Raw genomic sequence first — 20,037 nt, 5'->3', positions numbered from 1 at the left:
GGCCCTGGGGCAAAAGCGTTGCTGCGGCTGGAGGCAAAAATAACGTTGTTCCTGCCAAAAAGTCGATCAGGTTTTACAGAGGGAGGGCAGGAGGAAGGCGTCGCGTCCTGCAGCCCACGCTCCTGTGAGGCGGCAGGGCGCAGCTTCCCTCACGCCAAGGGCACCGTTTTCCTCACAGCCCGTCCCTTGCCCCCACCCAGGGCGGCTGGACCCCCAGGCCCGCTCCGCTCGCTCATCTGTCGAAACCCCAGCTCCGACATCAGTGCGTTGCCTGACTCATTAGCCAACGATTCAGTTTTGGCCAAGTTACATCTTCTGCTAGCTGTTGTGAGCTAAATCGGCTCAGCAAAGGGGGCTGATAGGCACCACAACGTACCCTCTAGAGAAATGCATCCCACGTTTCATACCATGAATGCAATGAACTACATTCTTCTATCGCCTGCGCTTGTTAACATACCTAAGCAATGCCACAATAAAAAAAATGGGTTTATACAGGACACATCATTGCTATATGCCAGTGCTCCCCTGGAAAGATGAATTTCTAGTCACCACCCCTGCTGATTTCATGACATCCAGTGTCACTCCTTCCCCCCCCCGCTAGTTATGGAAAGTATTGGGGTTTTTTTTCCTGAGATACATACGTAGATTTTACACACCTTCTTTCATTTATGCAACCCTCTGCCTTCAGGTTATAGCAGGAAAATTCATCAAAGAATGAATTATCAGTTGCACCTTCAGGAGAATTTAAGCCCTCTTTGTATTCACATGTTCTCAGCTAAGATGTATACAGGTAAGTCAGACTGATTTCCACCCATGTAAAGTTTTAGCTGGTAAGCATAACTTTAAAATGAAAACCAGGACAGTCTTACATAAAATCAATTGTATTTTTATTCAGCTCTTCAGAGAGTTCTAAGATTAACTACATGTATTCATTAAGCCTTTTCCTTAAAGGCTATCCAAGTAATATTGTCCATTTTAAAATAGGTAAACTATCTAGGTAAAAAAAAAAAAAACCACCACAAATAACAAATCCTGTGGTATATCTTTGGAAGAAAATGTCTTGTAATGCATGTAAAAGCTTGAATATTTGTATCTCAACTCCTTAAATATCTCAAAGTCAACATTTCTTAAGAAATGGCACCCACAACTTTAGTCAGTTATGTCTTACTGAGGTTTAGCCTGACTGGAATGGTACATAGCTGCAGTCTACCAAGTTTCAACACAACAAAAATACTCATACTGAAGAGATCACATCATAACCTGGTATTTCGTTTTCAAGTTATGGCACGCCTCATGGTAAGCAACTGCATTCATATCATGGATTCAAAATATATCCTGCTTGGACAAAGTGCCTTTTTTGGGTTAGCAAACTATGTTAACCTAAAACATCAACAGATAACATATTTTGCCAGTATTTTCTGGAATGCTGGAATTACAGAAATAACACAACTGTGGACGTAATTAATACAGCCGCAGCCCATGTTTTCAGAAACGCCTGTTCAGCTGCAGCACATCGGGAAATTGGGGCTACACATGTATACACACATATGGGGTATTTATACTGACACTGTGCACCCGCATATAGATTGTCTTATTGTAATGACATTACATTTATATAACATACTTCAGATTACTAACATTGCCCACCCACAAGTCAGTGATGTGGAAAAGCATACACACAGCTGAAAAAGCAACACTAAATCACTAATAATTCAAGAAAATTCTTTAAGTATTTTAGCCCATCATATTACTTGGTTCATTTTTTTCTTAGAAAAGTGCTGTAAAAAGACCAATTCTAAACCCTATTCTTATGTTAAAGAAACGTATCAAGATTGGGTGGGAGGCAATGTATTTCTTTTTACTGCAGAGAGAGATCTTCTCTAGAACAGCCCTATACGTGCATGTGGTTCTTCGGTTGATGACCCGAAGCTATCACAAAGACAAATGCCTATTTTTGTACTCTATTATTTTCATGTTCAGTGCTTTATTCAAGACAAATAAGATATCCCATGACTGTGCAGGGAGACATCATGGTTTCTCCTTCTACTGTCTCTAAGAAGAATACGTCATACGGATTTTTAACAAGTTGGTTGTCTAACACAGTCTTTAAGAAGCTTAAAAACTTTGGAGGCATGCCAGATTACTCTTAGAATTTAAACTTGGAAAAAAATGCTTGTTTTAAGGAATTTAAGCCAGGCACTATTGCTAACATAAATCATAATTTTATTTTGGTAATTTTCACTAAGTTTTCTATGAGGCACTTCTGTGGATAGAGCACTACAATTAAAAGATGCAAGAGTATTATACATTTATGACTGTTACTTTGTCGTCCTGTTATATTGGCAAAAGAAGTAAGATGAATAAAAGCAAAGTTCCACTAAAACGAAAACTTCCAAACAATTCAAAGTAGATTTCTGTAAAGAACAACTCCACTGCACAAGCAAGTAGGAGACTAAAGCTCTTATTACATGAGATACTATTGGCAACTGACCTGTTTTTCTTTTATAAAACCATCTGCAACTACATGTATCTAAGATTCTTGAGGCCTTTATGATTTTAACTTCACACATCTTTACAATAAATATTTTTATTCCAAAGAGGAAAAGAGCTGTAGGAATTGAATGCCTGTCAGTGGCAAAACCACAACTCCAAAATCCTACCCTCTCTTCTGCAACTATTTCAAGGACCACATCCCTTATATCTGTGCCACATTATGTAAACTTCCCAGAATTAAATGGTACAAAATGCTTATTTGTAAAGGCTGCTGTGTTGTGAGGAGGTGCATGTCAGATGACACCACCCAACCCTGTAAGAATCTTCCAAAGGTTAAAAAATCCTGCAGAGACCATTTCAAACTTCCAACAGAAGTACTGGAAAATATTTAAAATTCAATCACTGATCGGCTCCTTGATTTTTTATTAATTTTCAGACTTGTCAACAAATCTGTCTGAAACTCAGGAACTCAATTTAATCCTATGCAGATGAAGAGGGGCATGCCACTTAAGATCTCTTTGGAAAAGAGAGACAAAGCCATACTACCAGTCTCTGTGTCAAATTTTCACTCTATGCAGTACAAAGCAAAAGGTAACGAGAAACAGAAAAATCACCCTTATTAATAGGTAGTATAGATAACTGCATAGTAGATGTTGTATATGTAACAACTGAGATATTCTCAAGCAACTAGTGTCCTTAAACCCAAAGAGTTTGGACTTTTATAAGTGCATATTATTAAAAAAAAAACAACAAAAAACCCCCAACACCACCAACAATATAACATATATGTTAGTTCTCAAATGATGCTGTCAAATCTCTTCTCAATTCCTTATCCCTCTCCAAAATATGGCTTGCAGCCACATTCATAACCATTTCCTGGCTGACTGGCTCTACGCGCAGTTCAGTGCATTCACCATGCAACCGAAGCTAGGCTGAGACTCTAATGAAATCTTTCATGGTTGTGCTTACAGTACTTGTACCGTTTTTAACATTCTGCCACCTATTCCTGCTCAAAGCAGTTACCTGTCATGGTAATCAAGATGTTTTCATGTAATCACTGGCATGCCATCTATGCTAGTGATTTACTGGTAAGATCAAACTCCTAGACCAAAGCATTAAAATATTCCTTTCGCTATTTGACCCACCTGGTTGCCTGAGATTACTACCCCTCTAAGATGGACAACCCAAGCAAGAGAATACCTGCATCTCAGCCCCTGCAATGCACAGGTCAGTGTAAGAACTCACACAATTCTCCACCAGCTTGAAGCTTTCCACCAAGCAGTATGCCAAATAATTGTTCATTGAAGGGTGTGATGGACAGCTAGAACACTAAGCATTGCATTCAGGTGTAGGAGTAGGGCTCCTTAAATGTATGGAAAATGCTTTGATTTTAATTTACAAATTATCCTAATGCAGATCAGATCAAGAAGTGTGCATCGGTACCCTATGAATATTAAAACTGACTACTGCTTATGATCAGTTTTTGAATTGCAAGCCTGAAAAACTTTTGTTAATGATGGTCATTCTTTAGGCATCTAGCACGGCAACTTAAACCTTCTGCGATCTTGGCATCTCTTTCAGGGCAAAGGTTACCCCTCAGAAAAAACTTACAGGCTTCAAAATAGCTGTGCATTCTTTCAGAGTATTTAGACAGTTCAGATGTTTGCTGCACTCCCTTCAAATGGATAAAAAAAAAGTCCATCACCTAAAGAGCATTGAAACCCTAAGCAGTGTAGCTCCTGGAAACCAACAGATTTAACGATGCATAGCATTAGCAGTGTAAGTAAATGGGGTATGTTTCTGAATCCTTCTGTTATTTGAAATAAATACATCCATCAAAAAATAAGCTAGAGGCAGATAAATGGAATAAAAGGTGCCTATGGGAGTTGTACATCTTCAGGGATTAAATTCCTTAGCCTACAGAAACCGATCCCTTTATAAGTGGAGGGGACCAGCAGAAGGAACGCATCTGGGATACTTGTTTGGTGAACACCTGCAAAGATTAATAAGAACTTTACAAATGCATTAAGGAAGAACAAAAGTATCAATGAAGTTTAACCAAAGTAATTTTCTCAGCCCTTTACTAAAGAATCAAAACCCAAGTTAAATTTAAAAATTTAAAGAATTTAACCTATGTTAATACTTGAAAAGAGAATAGTACTGCAAATACAGAGGGATACCCTTATTCCATCCAAGACATAAGAAAGCAAAATATGGGTTAAAAAAAAAAAAAAAATTCCAGGTACTGACATCTGGTGAATAAAAAACAAAGATACAGGTAAAAGTGGAGAGGAACTGAAAAGATTTACATCTGTTTTCAACACTGTAAAAGAAAGCTTTGGAATTTGCACCCCTGTAGAACATGAAGTCTCAGAAACAAATCTAAGAGGCTTTTTAACCAAACCCACTATGAAATACATTCAAATTTAAAAAGTTAAAACATACCCAAGTATTATTCATCGTATTATGCAAACATCTAAAATGCAAAATTTGGCTCGGCAAGTCGGACAAGGCACTTGGCTCGACAGCCAGGTCTCTGGGTGCTGCTGATCTTGTCGGCTGGCAAACCATTTGCCCATGCAGGTGAGGCACCACATGGGACGACAGTAGCATTGCTGGCATTCCCCTTCGTTTGGCTCCTGGCAGTTCTTGATGAGCTTGATGTTAGCGATAGTCTGCATACATCCTATGCATGGCTCCAGCTCCTAAAGGAGGAAAATGTCAAAATTATGAATGGCACAGAATGGCTTCTGTTATTGCTCTTCAAAGGCTTTTAGAAAATTATCTGCGCACAAGCATAGCAGGAACCTGAGTCGGGCAGAGCCTCAAGGCAGAACTGCCCCAGCCGAAGATACCAAATGGTTTCAATCTCCAGAGCCCTGTTTTATTAGAACACCCTCTAAAGAATGAGAACAAAGTATCACTATAAACAGAAACCCCCCAAACTGCTGCACCACACTGATTAAACAAATATGACTGAAAATAAACATTCTTTCTCTCTGAAAAGCTCCACCTGTCTCCAGGGCACAGCAGCCAGAGCAAGGTAAGCAAGCAGCCATCTTTATCGTTCAGACATACTATTTTTGAAAAAACATACCGATATAAAGTAAGAAAAATAAACAAAGCTAACAGTTCTTACCACTTATTAGAGCAAATGGCTGTTCCCATCTCCATCTTTGTAAGTAAGAGACATAAATAACAGAGGAAATCAGGGCTCTACTGAACACAGTAGGCACTCATCTTGAAGGACCAGAAATTTCCTTTATTTTTCTTGGATAATATTGGAATAATTGATATTTCCCCACCGTTAATTATGCCATGTGAACTTGCAGTTGCATATAGGGACATCATCTTGCTATGAAGTGTTTTACAATTAATAAACAATAATTAGAATTTCTCATGTGTCTTCCAGCCAAAGCTGTCCAAGAGCTTGACAAAGTTCAAAGGACAGCCTCACTCCATGAGCTGGAACATCTGTCACAGCCTCACTGCAAGGTCACCAGAACTAGTTTCATTAGTTACCTCTGGTACATTGAACAGTGCTCTAGTCACACTTCTGATTGATGCACAAGTATAATAATGACCAGGTCTTCACAAATATTACTGAAGGTAGGACTCTATGGTGTTATTTACAATTAAAGAAAGCCCCAATTAGAATCATTAATTTATTTCAGCAGAAAATCCAGCAAAACCTGGCTGTCTAGAAAAGCAAGCTGTAATGGAGCAAACTGCCTAAAGAACAGTAACAACAGCTGTGATTTCTAGCTCCTCATAAGCCTTCTGGAAATGTAACCTCATAATTTCCGAATGTTTTCAAGTAAAATTTTTATGGAAATTATAATAGGGGACTTTCTTCCACTATGCTGTTTCTCCTGTCTCAAAAATGTAATGCTCACAATGCAGTTCATCCCCTTATAGAAGGAACAGAAGCAGCAACCAGAACTACATTTATTACATGTCTACAGAAATAGAAGGGGAGCCCTTGTGACGGATGCACCCACCCTGACTGAGTGAACAGCACTTTGGTTCAGGCATCACCGACAAGGAGGCCTGACTGGAGTCAGCCCTGCTGTGCAGACCTTCAGAAACCGTGCTAGGCTGTATCTCCTCAGGAAGTTAAGGAATCTAGGCCATGTCTTATCAGGACCTAACGGTGCCAGCCTGAGCTGGAACTACATGAAACTAAAACTGCTACAGCTGCACACCCTCACCAAAGGGGAGTTTGACTATGAGTCAATCATTTTACACTATAAATGTCCACAGCCCCCCTGAGCCCACTGAGCTCTCCTGTACAGCAGCGGGCTGCACGGCGGTGATCTCCCCTTGGGTAGGACGCCTCTCAAGGTTACTCCTTGAGGTCAAGAGATCCCTTACCTGGGTCTGTTATCTACAGCGAGGTAAGCGTCATTTTATATCAGATCTAAAGCATATTGTATACAAGCTAGCTTAATTATTAGAAGTGTAGTAAGTAGTAGAGTGTTTGACTGCCATTTAATTGCAATTTAATTACTGTTTGATTACTGTTTAATTACCATTTAATATTTATAATTTAATCATCATTTAATTATCATTTAATCATTGTTTAATAAAACCTTTTGGTTAACCCCACAACTTCTTTTAAAAATTCACCTGCAACAAAAATTGGCATAGTCAGCAGTATGGTGGGTTCAATCACTGACTACTTATGGAGGCACGGAGTTAGCCATTCACTGAAATTCTCAGAAGATTGGGCAGTGAAAATTGGGATAATTGGAATAAGATAGCGGAACAGTTAAACCTCACAAGAGAGAAAAATGAAAGACGGTAGAGAAAAGGGAATAATATGCAAAATGTTGGGAGTGTTTGGAAGCAGCTTGTCAGTATAAGGAATACAAGGAAAGGGAAATGCAAATGTTACAAGATGGGGTTGAACAAAGAAAATGACAAGAAATGCTGTTATCTCTGCAAATAGACCAACTGCTGAAACAACTGGGGGAGTGTCCTTTTTTCGGATGGGATAGAGTTAATTTTCTTCCTAGTAGCTGGAATAGCGTTATGTTTTGGATTTAGTATGATAACAATGTCCGTAACACATTGGTTTTAGTTGTTGCTAAGTAGTATTTATACTAAGTTAACGAGTTTTCAGCTTCTCATGCTCAGTCAGCAAGAAGGCTGGAGGGGCACAAGAAGTTGGGAGGGGACACAGCCAGGGCACCTGACCCAAACTGGCCAAAGGGGTATTCCATACCATGTGACATCGTGCCCAGTATATAAACTGGGGGAGTTGGCCTGGGAGGGGATCGCTGCTTGGGAACTAACTGGTTGGTGAGTGGTGAGCAATTGCATTGTGCATCGCTTGTTTTGTATATTCCAATTCTTTTATTATTATTATTATTGTCATTTTATTATTGTTATTATTATTATCATTACTAGTTTCTTCCTTTCTGTTCTATTAAACTGTTCTTAACTCAACCTATGAGTTTTACCTTTTTTCTTCTGATTCTCTCCCCCATCCCACTGGGTGGGGAGGAAGCGAGCGAGTGGCTGTGTGGTGCTTAGTTGCCGGCTGGGGTTAAACAACGACAGGGAAGAAAAAGAAAAATTAAGGAAGGTAGAGGATAAAGTAGAACTCATGATTACTCGGGCCCCCAAACCCCCACATCCTGTAAAAATCTAAACTAATCATATCCCTGGAAGATGGATGGAGATATTTGGGAGGACCTCTATCAAGAACTTAGCGAAGAGAGTGACTTAGATAAATCAGAATTTAAGGTAGCCCCTGATATTAAAACTGAGGTATTTGCTGGATCCCAAGGAGGCAACCAGAGAAATACCATAAGGACCATTTCATTGGACCCCCTTAGCTGGCCAATCTGCAAGAAAAATATGGGTGAAAGCCTGGCGAGAGCGAGACTGAGACGCACCATGGGCTACCCTGTGGTTTTAACTGTGTGACCACAGAGAGGACATGAGGAAGTGGGATGGAAAATCTGCCTCGACCCCAGAGGCACAGGTACATGACTTGCAAGGAAATATCATCACAAAAAGGGGATTCTTCTGGGAAAATTGCTGCTGCAGTTTCCACTGGGCAGTTCCCCAGACAGAGCAGAAGGGCTGATCTTACTTCTGACCTTAATAAAGGGACTTCTTATTCCTATTTTGCAGGGGGGTTGGACTAGATGACCTTTAAAGGTCCCTTCCAACCCAAACCATTCTGACTTACAAGAAGTGAGTAACGAATACTATGACAAGGACCAGAGGGGCCCTGCCTCCAGCCAGGTGGAAAAAGGGGCAACTGGGTTTATTGGACTGTGTGCATTCGATGGCCTAGCACTCCCCACAGGAGTGTAAGGCTCTAGTAGACACTGGTGCAGTGTACCCTAGTGCCATCAAGCTATAAAGGGGCAGAACCCATCTGTATTTCTGGTGTGACAGGGGGATCCCAAGAGCTAACTGAATTGGAGGCCAAAATGAGTCTAACTGGGAATGAGTGGCAAAAGCATCTGATTGTGACAAACCCAGAGGCTCTATGCATTCTTGGCATAAACTATCTCAGGAGCGGGTATTTCAAGGGCCCGAGAGGATACTGGTGGGCTTTTGGTATAGCTGCCTTGGGGACAGAGGAAATTAAACAGCTGTCTACCTTGCCCGGTCTCTCGGAGGACCCTTCTGTTGTGGGGTTGGTGAGGGTTGAAGAAAAAGTGCCAATTGCTACCACAACGGTGCACCAGCAGCAATATCGCACGAACCGAGACTCCCTGATTCCCATCTGTAAACTGATTTGTCGACTGGAGAGCCAAGGCGTGATCAGCAAAACTCGCTCACCCTTTAAGAGTCCCATATGGCCAGTGTGAAAGTCTAATAGAGAGTGGAGACTAACAGTAGACTATCATGGCCTGAATGAAGCCACGCCGCTGCTGAGCACTGCCATGCCAGACATGCTAGAACTTCAATATGAACTGGAGTCGAAGGCAGCCAAGTGGTACGCCACAACTGATATCGCTAATGCGTTTTTCCCAATCCCTTTCGCAGCAGAGTGCCGGCCACAGTTTGCTTTCACTTGGAGGGGTGTCCGGTACACATGCATTGACTGCCCCAGGGGTGGAAACACAGCCTCACCATTTGCCATGGACTGATCCAGACTGCACTGGAACAGGGTGAAGCTCCGGAACACCTGCAATATATTGATGACATCATTGTATGGGGCAACACACCAGAAGAGGTTTTTAAAAAAGAGAAGAAAATAGTCCAAACCCTTCTGAAAGCTGGTTTTGCCATAAACCAAAGTAATGTCAAGGGACCTGCACAGGAGATCCAGTTTTTAGGAATAAAATGGCAAGGTGGACGTCATCAGACCCCAATGGATGTGATAACAAAATAACAGCTATGTCTCCATCAACTAGGAAAAAGTTAACACTAGCTTTCTTAGGCGTTGTGGGTTTCTGGAGAATGCATATTCCAAATTACAGTCTGATTGTAAGCCCTCTCTATCAAGTGACCCAGAAGAAGAATGATTCCAAATGGGGCCCTGAGCAATGACAAGCCTTTGAACAAATTAAATGGGAGACAGTTCATGCAGTAGCCCTTGGGCAGGACAAGATGTAAAAAATGTGCTCTACACCACAGCTGGGGAGAATGGCCCTACCTGGAGCCTCTGGCAGAAAATACCAGGGGAGACTCAAGGTTGACCCCTAGGTTTTTGGAGTCAGGGATACAGAGGATCCGAGGCCCACTATACTCCAACTGAAAAAGAGATATTGGCAGCATATGAAGGGGTTCGAGCTGCTTCAGAAGTCGTTGGGACTGAAGCATAGCTCCTCCTGGCACTCCAACTGCTGGTGCTGGGCTGGATGTTCAAAGGGAGGGTCCCCTCTATACATCATGCAACTGATGCTACGTGGAGTAAGTGGGTCACACTGATCACACAGCGGGCTCGAATAGGAAACCCCCGTCACCCAGGAATCTTGGAAGTAATCATGGACTGGCCAGAAGGCAAAGATTTCGGAATATCGCCAGAGGAGGAGGTGATGTGTTCTGGAGAGGCCCCACTGTATAATAAACTACCAGAAAATGAGAAGCAACATTCCCTGTTCACTGATGGGTCCTGTCGTATTGTAGGAAAGCATCGGAGGTGGAAGGCTGCTGTATGGAGTCCTATATGACAAGTTGCAGAAACTGTTGAAGGAGAAGGTGAATTGAGCCAATTTGCAGAAGTGAAGGCCATCTAGCTAACTTTAGACATTGCTGACTGATAAAAGTGGCCAGTGCTCTATCTCTGTACTGACTCATGGATGGTGGCAAATGCCCTGTGGGGGTGGTTACAGCAATGGAAACAGAGCAACTGGCAGCACAGAGGCAAACCCATCTGGGCTTGCCCCATTTTGGCAAGATATGGCTGCCAGGGTAGAGAACCCGCTTGTAAAAGTACATCATGTAGATGCTCATGTACCCAAGAGTCGGGCCACTGAAGAACATCAAAACAACCGGCAGGTGGATCAAGCTGCTAGGATTGAAGTGGCTCAGGTGAATCTGGACTGGCTACATAAGGGTGAATTATTTATAGCTTGGTGGGCCCATGACACCAAAGGCATCAAGAAAGAGATGCAACATACAGATGGGCTCATGATCAAGGGATGGACTTGACCATGGACACTATTGCACAGGTTATCCGTGAATCTGAAACATGTGCTGCAATCAAGCAAGCCAAGCGGTTAAAGCCCCCATGGTATGGAGGACGATGGCTGAAATATAAATATGGGGAGGCCTGGCAGATTGACTATATTGCACACCCACAAACCTGCCAAGGCAAGTGCCATGTGCTTACAATGGTGGAAGCAACCACTGAAAACATATCCCGTGCCCCATGCCACTCCCTGGAGCACTATCCTGGGCCTTGAAAAGCAAGTCTTATGGCAACATGGCACACCAGAAAGAATCGAGTCAGACAACGGGACTCTCTTCCGAAACAACCTCATAGACACCTGGGCCAAAGAGCATGGCACTGAGTGGATATATTACATCCCCCATCATGCACCAGCCTCTGGGAAAGTCGAACAATACAATGGACTGTTAAAGACCATACTGAGAGCAATGGGTGCTGGGACATTCAACCATTAGGATACACATTTAGCAAAAGCCACCTGGTTAGTCAACACTAGGGGATCTGCCAATTGAGCTGGCCCTGCCCAATCAAAACTTACGTACTGTAGAAGGGGATAAAGCCCCTGCAGTGCACATGAAGAATATGTTAGGGAAGACAGTCTGGGTTATTCCTGCCTCAGGCAAAGGCAAACCCATCCATGGGATTGCTTTTGCTCAAGGACCTGGGTGCACTTGGTGGGTAATGCGGAAGGATGGGCAAGTCTGATGTGCACCTCAAGGTGATTTGATTTTGGGTGAGAATAGCCAATGATTTGAATTGTATGATGCTAATTGCTATATAGTACTGTATGTCATCACTACTATGGTTGCTATACGCCATATCAACGGTATTACAGTAAGAATTACCCAGATTAATGAAGAATGAATTCTGATGAAACCAGGCAAAGTGCAGCAATGACAGAACCAGACAAGCGCTGTGGTGATGGAACCAGAACTGGCTTCAGCATGCAACAATCCAACGCCACACACCTTCTCTCTTGCCCTGAAGTACTGTTATGACAGATGGAGCCCAAAGTCATGGACTAAATGAACTCAACGGACATTTTAGAGGGATGGCTCATAGACTAAGGGAATGAAATCTGTGTGTATATATCAAAAGACAGGAAAGGTGGTGGTGATTAATTGGGAAGTATTAGAAAGTGTGTGTGATGAATGGCGTATTGGGCTGGGTCACAGACCTTCAGGATAGAGGGGAGCCCACTGCTATACCAATAGGATCATTAAGTAAACTTTCCACTGCCCTTACAAAAGCAGCCTCCCTTCAGGCTATGAACGACAGGGGTGCACATGGTTAATTACCCTACTGCTGCCCCTGTGTGAGAGACTGAAAGAGTTAATGTCTCAAACATTGTGGTGGGGCAAATTCTGCTTAAAGACAAACTCTGCATTACAAGGAACCCTGCACAGCAAGGAACCACAGGTGAAAAGCAGCTGCTGAGCACCCATCAGCACAGACATCAGCAACATGCCGGGAGGGTGCCCAGCTCCCTGTTCTGATATGCTGTTCTGATACGCTGAGTGGGGCTGAGTGGAGCAGCTCACCGTGTATGACCAAAGATCAAACAATGGTCACGTCTGCAGGGAACAAGTTACTCCCCAAATGACCCCCAAGCCCACCGACCCATTTCCCAAAGGTAACACCTAATTAGCCTAATGACTTCGAGTGCCCACCCAAAGGAGGGGCAAGGATGATAAAGGGCACGAACTGAAGCCCCACGTGCGCAAGCCCACTGGAACTGGACCCAGGACTGGTGAAATCTTTCTCTTTCCCTTTTTCTCTGTCTTGTTCTCTCTTTCTTTTTCTTTTTCCTTTTCCATAATCCCTACACCTCATCCCTTTAAGATGTAAAACCGTTGACCAAGTCTGGGACTAAGAGTGGATCCAGCCACCCCCAGGCTCTTCTCTGAGAAGGAGTCTAGAAAGCAAGGGGGTCTGCTCTGAACCTCATGACTCAATGGGAGGGATCTCCTTCTTCCCTGAATTGATGTATATGGCTACCATGGGTTACACGGGTCACTGAGGTAGTTCCATATCAACTCCTGTTGTGAGAAACCTCACCACCTACTGTTATGCCTCCCAAGTTCAGTTTGCTTCTACCAGGAATAAAATACTTAACTCATCGTTTGGTGTCATTTCACCTTAATTTAGCCCGAGGGAATTCTGAATTCAACACGACTCCCTGGTCTGTCCCGTCCTGGTCATGACACCCTGTAGACCCTCAGGCTATGAAACCACTGATAAGGGGAGCCCCTACTATCTTAAAACCATACCTCATTGCAAAGAGGGACAAAATAAGCTAAAACATAGAGCATAACACTCAGGAGGGTCAGGATGGCGAACTTCACCTCCGATCCATCCCGACAGATAGCAGAACTGTTGCATGGCATTGTTAGTCATTGAGAGATGGGGTGGGATGAACCAACACCAACTGGGCAATCCCGAGCTGAAGCAAACAGCAGACAGATCTGGCAAGTAAAACAGACGCCCCAGAACCCCCAACACCTTCCCTGACCTCATAAACCCCCCGGTGAGGTAGTGGACCCCCAGAAAAGGTGTAATGAACTATGGACAAAAGCCTTACTGCTAGGCATAACTCAGGTAGCCATACAGGGCCAACTGATGGGGACTATACTTATTCTGATCAAGGGGTATCGGGGAATCCGGAAAAAAACAAACAACCGTCCGCCCCCAAATATCCTGTGAATAACCCTTTTAGACCTCTTAAGGAGGAACTGCAAACCTTGAAACCAAAAAAAGCTAAGTCCTGGATGGCAACTTGGGCTGCCAGCTAGTAAGTTTCTTAATTGACACCCGGTATCTGTTATCTACAGTGAGGTAAGTGTCATTTTATATCAGATCTAAAGCATATTGTATACGAGCTAGCTTAATTATTAGAAGTGTAGTAAGTAGTAGAGTGTTTGACAGCAGTAATCAAACCATTTAATTACCGTTTGATTACTGTTTAATTACTGTTTAATAATTATCATTTAATTATCTTTTAATCAGTGTTTAATAAAACCTTTCGGTTAACCCCACAACAATGACTTCTCTTAATAATTCACTTGCGACAGCCCTAAGGAAGCAGTTATCAATTACGCAGTAATCACATGCTCACCTATATTGAAAGGTATAATTATTACAGTCTCACATGGATAGACAGTCTCACATGGATAGACAGTCTCACCTGAGTGCCTGGAACAGGATACGTCTGGTTAATTTCCACCAGAGATGTAAAGGTTTCTAGAAACAAATCACTAAGGCTTTGATGGATTACAACATTAGCTGCATTGCTGATGGGAGCACGGAGCTTTTCTCGGAGCTCTCCATACTCTGTGGAGTTCAACCTGAAGAAGAAAAGATGGAACAAAATGTTACCATGATTATCCATTCAAATACCTTGACAGTACATTGCAGAGGTTAACATCGGAGAAGTGAATCCACAGAAAAGCCATTTAGGTTGGCACATACTAGTCAGATTAAATACACAGTGAAGCATTTTGTTTTCTTTTCCTGTTTAGTTGGTTTTGGTTTTGACACAACTTAGACAACAGAACATGCTGTCGTCCTTCCTATCTGTGTCAGATTGCCAACAGCATATTCCAGAGGTTAGCTAAAACATCATACAAAAATAAAGGAAGGCTTCTGAAGTTATCAGCATGAACAAAAGCAATACAGGTACATAAATCATGCATTAACTGTAAAGTACTGCCTGCACAATTTCTGTCCACCTTTTTAATGCCTATTTACTTCGACCATATCTAAATTCTAGTTTATAAACTCCTGAGGACAGGAATTGAGAGTTATATCATGTGGCATATATCACAAGGTGATATAGTACATTTAAGTATCAGAAGACTGTCAATCAGTATCAGTGTCTGTGGTTTTTATGATACAATTTTAGAAAAAACCTGAAATTTCACAAAGGTTACCAACAGCTGCTGAATGTGACTTACACTTTGATTTAAGGCTGTAACACGCCGCGTTTCACACTAGGTTGCTTCTGCTGAAGTAAGTCTAAGCGAGGCCCAGAGACCTCAAGTGGCAGGCACATGAGACCTTGTGCAGATCCTGTAGTGACACCTTACTGTTGTTACCCCTTTTTAATGTAACAGTTCTGAACTGTAGATTCAGAACTCCCCGGCTCGATGTTTCCACTCATTAAACAGCTTTCATGGAGAAGCCCTGGGAACATCGCCCTGAAATTCCTCGTTCTTCCTACCACTCGCTGAGTTCCCGGAGCCCAGTACAATGCAACGCTGGCTTAGCTTTAGCTCCCAGCGGTCTCCATTGTTTTAACTACTATAGGATAACGTTGTTTGTTAACAGATGCTATCTGTGCAAATAACAGAGACCTTTCTACCCAGAGGAAAAATTCACACTGAACACACAGAGAAATGTGGCCTGCCTGCACAAAAGCATTTTTCTTCCAGAAACATCCCACTGTATCTAATTCTGATTCTGGATGTGTACAACAATCCAATAACCTTAATAGGGGATTTTTTTCCTATGGCACTTTTCTTAAATGCTGTATGACTGTGTTCTAGCAGAGATTTGCTATTTCTGACACATCTTCTTGTAAGAACTTTTAAATACTGTTCTCGGTGCTGTTTAGTTTAGCCACAAAATAAAGTTTTGGGGTTTGGATTTTTTTCCCTAAAAGGAACTGTCAAAGAAGCCACGATTTTCTCAGCTAGGGATGTAGTTTTATCAGTCTGGCACTGAAGCACTTACAGAAGAAAATCGTTAGTTGTTTAATACTTATTTGGTCACCACTCTCACAGGTCTATAAAAGTCTCCTTTTTTCTTAGGACTGTCACGCTTACCTTAACTAACCTCTCGTTCTGAGCTCTATTCACCTGGGTATCTAACACAATCACCTCTATGCCTTCCTCATGCTTGCCAGGACCCCTCTGCTCACCAACCAGTCTGGTGATCTGCCTACTTTTAATTACCTAGTAAATAGATGCTGCTGACATACAAATTTACAGCAAACAGACACTCAAATGCCTTTTCAAATATATAATTTTAAGAGCGCTAAGGTGGCTTTGTGTGCTCCTTTTAACGACACAATGACAACAAAGACTTTAGCACCCTTCTACTCAGCGTTACAGGTTTCTGTAGAACTTGTACTTTTGCCTAGCTACACAGAGTGACTGCTGAAAAAAATAGCATGGGCCCTTGGAAAACAAGCCCTAACAGTTCACAGCACATTTGCTATGATTTACTGCTACGAGAACACATAAATCAGAAATGGACCAAAATTACTTTCTTGCTTTAAGGGAAGTTGGCTTGCAGTAGATCAGCGAGAACTCCTCTGAGCAGTGACAAAATTATGAGCCTTGAGCAGGAGGGGAAAAAAAAAAGTCACGGGTGAACAACAGCCAGTTTTAGACAAATAACTATTTCTCCTCCTCCAAAATCTGGAAGACCAAAGATTCTCCCTTTCATTCCTGTTCTCCATCTTCCACCTAGCTTTTTCCAGTTACTTCTTTCTGCATCCAGCACAATCCTCTTCCTAAGAATGGATCAAACAGGGCAGTCCCTGTGTTTAACCACTGTGCATTCAATACTATAGGTGTATGAGCCTTTCTAAACAACCTTTCTTCACGGCGCTGCGTGGCAGAACTGCGCATACAGCATCTCTGAAGACCAGGCAGGGAGCAAAAAGGAAGGGATGAGACCCAAGGAGTCTTCAGATCTGCCAAAAAAGCACTCCATTAGCACCATCAAACAGCATATATATAACATAACAGGGTAGTTGTTTTACCGGATATCAAATGCCTTCACGTAGGGATTAATACTGGCAACACGGATGGTGAGGAACTGCACAGGCATATTTGAGTCTGGGGTGAGTTCATGCTGTCTGGAGTCCGTGACCGTCAAATGAATGTCCTGCTGCTGGGCAACGTGTAAACAGTAGGTGGTCACTTTAATCACCCATGTGTCCGTAACAATCACCCTCGCTCCTGGGGCCCCGGTAGCAAATTTGTCGATTCTCCTAAATTCCATATTGATGGAAGAAGCTACTGCCCTCCAACCCGACTGCGGGAGAGCATGAACAGCGAGTGTTCGGGCCAACGGATGATTATTCCAACCTTTCCGAGACCAGTAATATGCCAGGGCACTGGTGACTGCTGGAAAGAGAACAGCGAAGAAGAAGAAAGTTTTCCACCCTTTTGAAGCCAGGTAGAAAAAACAAAGATGTTTTTCAGGTGCAGCAAAGCACATACCAAGGTAATAACCTGCAAGGAAAAAGACTTACTTTCAGAAAGCAATTAAGTACACGCATAAACACATACCTCTGAATCATATAGTTATCTAACCAGTGAGCTCACCTCCAGGAGAGCGATGGTACTTCTGGATGACAACTCAAATTCAAGCCTCTTGTCCTAAGCAATCTGAGATAAATTCTCACCTGTCACTGATCTTTACCAGAATTACATAGCTAAATGAAGCCGATTTGAATTTGCCAGTTAACTAAAACTACCTGTGAGATGCCACTTTTACCAGAATTATATACCTAAAGGAAGCTGATTTGAATTTGCTGGTTGAATAAAATTCCCTGTAAAGTACCGCTCAGTTTTAGCGGAATTATATGGCTAAGGGAAAGCTGGTTTGAATTCGCCGGTTAAATGAAACGCTATTCCTTCGCAATTGCACGTACTCCGATGCAGCCAACTAGTTACAAAGCTTAGAGCGTACACTGCGAAGAAGCTCGAGCGATACTAAAATACTGTATTCCCAAGACATACAGTGCGACCCACACCCGCCTGTACCCGACACTGGTGAGGAACCCCCTTGCTCTCACCCGGCCGGGGGTCACGCCGGCCACAACACGTTCCCGAGCGCAGGCTCACCCCGGGGCAGCGGCTCTGCCTTTCTCCCCCCTCCACGCCGCGGCGTCTCGCCCGTGGGGGGCACCCCCCCCCCCAACTCCGCCCCGGGCCCCCTCGCCCGCCGCCGGCCGGGGCTCACCCAGGGGCAAGAGGGAGTGCGCCAGCAGCGTGCCGGTGCTGCGCCGCAGGTGGTACTGCACGAAGGCCGCGTCCTCGCTGCCCAGCCAGGCGGCCAGCAGGCTCTGCACCGTCAGCCCCGCCGAGCGCACCTCGTCGGGCGGGAAGACGAAGCAGACGGCGAACACCAGGTAGGCCAGCGTGAAGGTCACCGCCGGGCTCTCCATGCTGCGCCCCGCCGGGCACGGCCCGTTCCCGCCGCGGCCCGGCCCCAGCCGCCGCCGCTGCCGCCACCCCGCGGCTCCCTGGGAGCGGTAGTTCCCGCCGCCGAGCCCGGACGCTGCCGGGGCGGCGGCGGCGGCGGGGGGGGGGGGGCAGTTCCGCTGGGGCGGAGCCGGCCGCGGCCCCGAAGGGCGGGAAGCGGGGCGTGGGGGGGACACACGGGGCTGTCAGGCTCAGGCGAGGAGCTCCTCCGTCCCCCGAGGCCACGGCCCCACACCGGCTGGGTGCCGACCCTCCCGGTCACCCCCTGTCTCCCCAGCGCCGGCCAGGACTCCCACCTCCCAGTAGCCGACCCTCCCCACGGCCCCGCGCTGTACGAACTTCTAAGGAGGTGCTTCACAGGCCTAGCAGAGGAAACTAGTGCCAGTTCTAAACTTAGAAGAGCTCTGGTGGATGAGGGCAGCGTCCTTCTGAAGTAGGCAAATGGCCTGTTTTACTGGAGGGTCTGCAAAAACTTCTGTTTTTCCTGGTGTATTTTACAGAGTGTTTTCTTCAGAGAATCATCAAGGCAGGGGCGCAAGACCTTAAAAGGCCTTATTGAAGATACCTTCGTACGATCCCGAACACAGTGAAGGGAAAGGCCTGACTGGGGTCTCTGGTTACTACCAAAGTACAAATAATAATTAATAGCTGCAAGAGTTGCCATTTCTCTTAGCATGCAACAAAATCCCTGCTTGTGCCCTGTAATAACCATAAATTGCCATATTTGTCCCTTTCACAGAAAGGGGAAATTGCATAATTGGAAAAGCACAGCAGAGAAAGCAACATGCCATGTTACACGCTGCTACTGATGGGGAACTAAGTCAATAGGAAATGCCGCCCCCGGAATGTGAACTCTTACGCTGGCAGATGGCTGATGTGTTACTGTTGTTGATGGAGACCGGGAATTCATGGTGGTTTAGCGACTCTTGAATAAGACAGTTGCAACAGTAAAATTATGCTTGGATTATGGGCATCTTGTTTCATTCTAAAAGGCACAACTGTTAGCAAGTTTTATTGATTTAACAATCATTTCATTGTTGCTGTCTCGTGACTCAACAGTAAAGACTTCTAATTTGCGGAATGGACTGTGAAGTTCCATAATAAAAATGAGGCTATGAAGCAGCAGGATTTCTTGGTGGTTTTATTCAAAAGATTGTTGATGCAGAATAACTGAGAGGTCGTGGGTGTTTTTAGGGCTACAGGGGACGGATGGGTTTCTGTTGTGAGGGGGGAAGAGAGGCAAAATGCTCTAGCAGCTGCACGGGACAGTTGTGCAAAAGTACTGAAGATGATGGAAGTTCACGTGGCTTTATTTATAAACATGGACCTCAGAAGGGAACCAAAATTTAAATGTGGACCTTCTTCATCCAAAAGCTTTCCAGCTTCTGAGCTGATCCTGCATTAATTTCTGTATCAGCAACTTTCATTTCCTTCAAAGAGTCCTAGTGGTATCAACAGTGTTTCATAAACTCATCATGGGACTGAGTCTCAGGGGATCTGACCTCTTTTACGAAGCCTGTGTAGGCCCCAGATGCAATTCCTCCATAGCAGGCACCTACAAGCAGAATATTGGAGCCTACATCTCAAATTCTCACCCAATTTTGCTTTGTGTGGAAATCAGAGCGTGTGTAGCAGAGAGCAGCGTGAACGGGCAAGTGCCCACCTGGCCTTCCCCTGGCCACAAAG

The 20,037-nt window shown here is 44.0% G+C and overlaps 1 protein-coding gene across 3 annotated transcripts; it reads right to left on the bottom strand.

Annotated features, from left to right (window-relative positions):
* Window positions 1–870: 870 nt before the first annotated feature.
* Window positions 871–18,389, bottom strand: TMEM129 (transmembrane protein 129, E3 ubiquitin ligase). 3 transcript variants are annotated; one of them, XM_052780701.1, is made up of 5 exons: window positions 18,110–18,389; window positions 16,902–17,376; window positions 14,319–14,478; window positions 4,939–5,198; window positions 871–4,486 (listed from the first exon to the last, which is right to left on the bottom strand). In XM_052780701.1, the coding sequence occupies exons 1-4, from the start codon at window positions 18,312–18,314 to the stop codon at window positions 4,950–4,952; spliced, it is 1,089 nt and encodes a 362-aa protein (XP_052636661.1). In that variant the 5' UTR covers window positions 18,315–18,389; the 3' UTR covers window positions 871–4,486; window positions 4,939–4,949. The 3 variants fall into 3 exon arrangements, with proteins under 3 accessions (XP_052636661.1, XP_052636660.1, XP_052636662.1); XM_052780700.1 differs by having other exon boundaries at window positions 871–5,198; XM_052780702.1 differs by having other exon boundaries at window positions 871–5,198; window positions 16,902–17,268.
* Between the last annotated feature and the right edge of the window lie 1,648 nt (window positions 18,390–20,037).

Source organism: Harpia harpyja, chromosome 2 (assembly GCF_026419915.1).
Source record: "Harpia harpyja isolate bHarHar1 chromosome 2, bHarHar1 primary haplotype, whole genome shotgun sequence".
Taxonomy (NCBI): Eukaryota; Metazoa; Chordata; class Aves; order Accipitriformes; family Accipitridae; genus Harpia; species Harpia harpyja.
The sequence above is the reverse complement of the archived record's forward strand: the minus strand, read 5'-3'. Positions and strand labels throughout refer to the sequence as shown.

Coding starts and splice junctions, on each gene's coding strand:
- TMEM129 (XM_052780700.1), bottom strand. CDS start 18,314: ATGGAGAGCCCGGCGGTGACCTTCACGCTGGCCTACCTGGTGTTCGCC. Junction 17,377..18,109: donor GCACTCCCTCTTGCCCCTGG/GTGAGCCCCGGC, acceptor TTTTCCTTGCAG/GTTATTACCTTGGTATGTGC. Junction 14,479..16,901: donor GTGAAGGCATTTGATATCCG/GTAAAACAACTA, acceptor TTTCTTCTTCAG/GTTGAACTCCACAGAGTATG.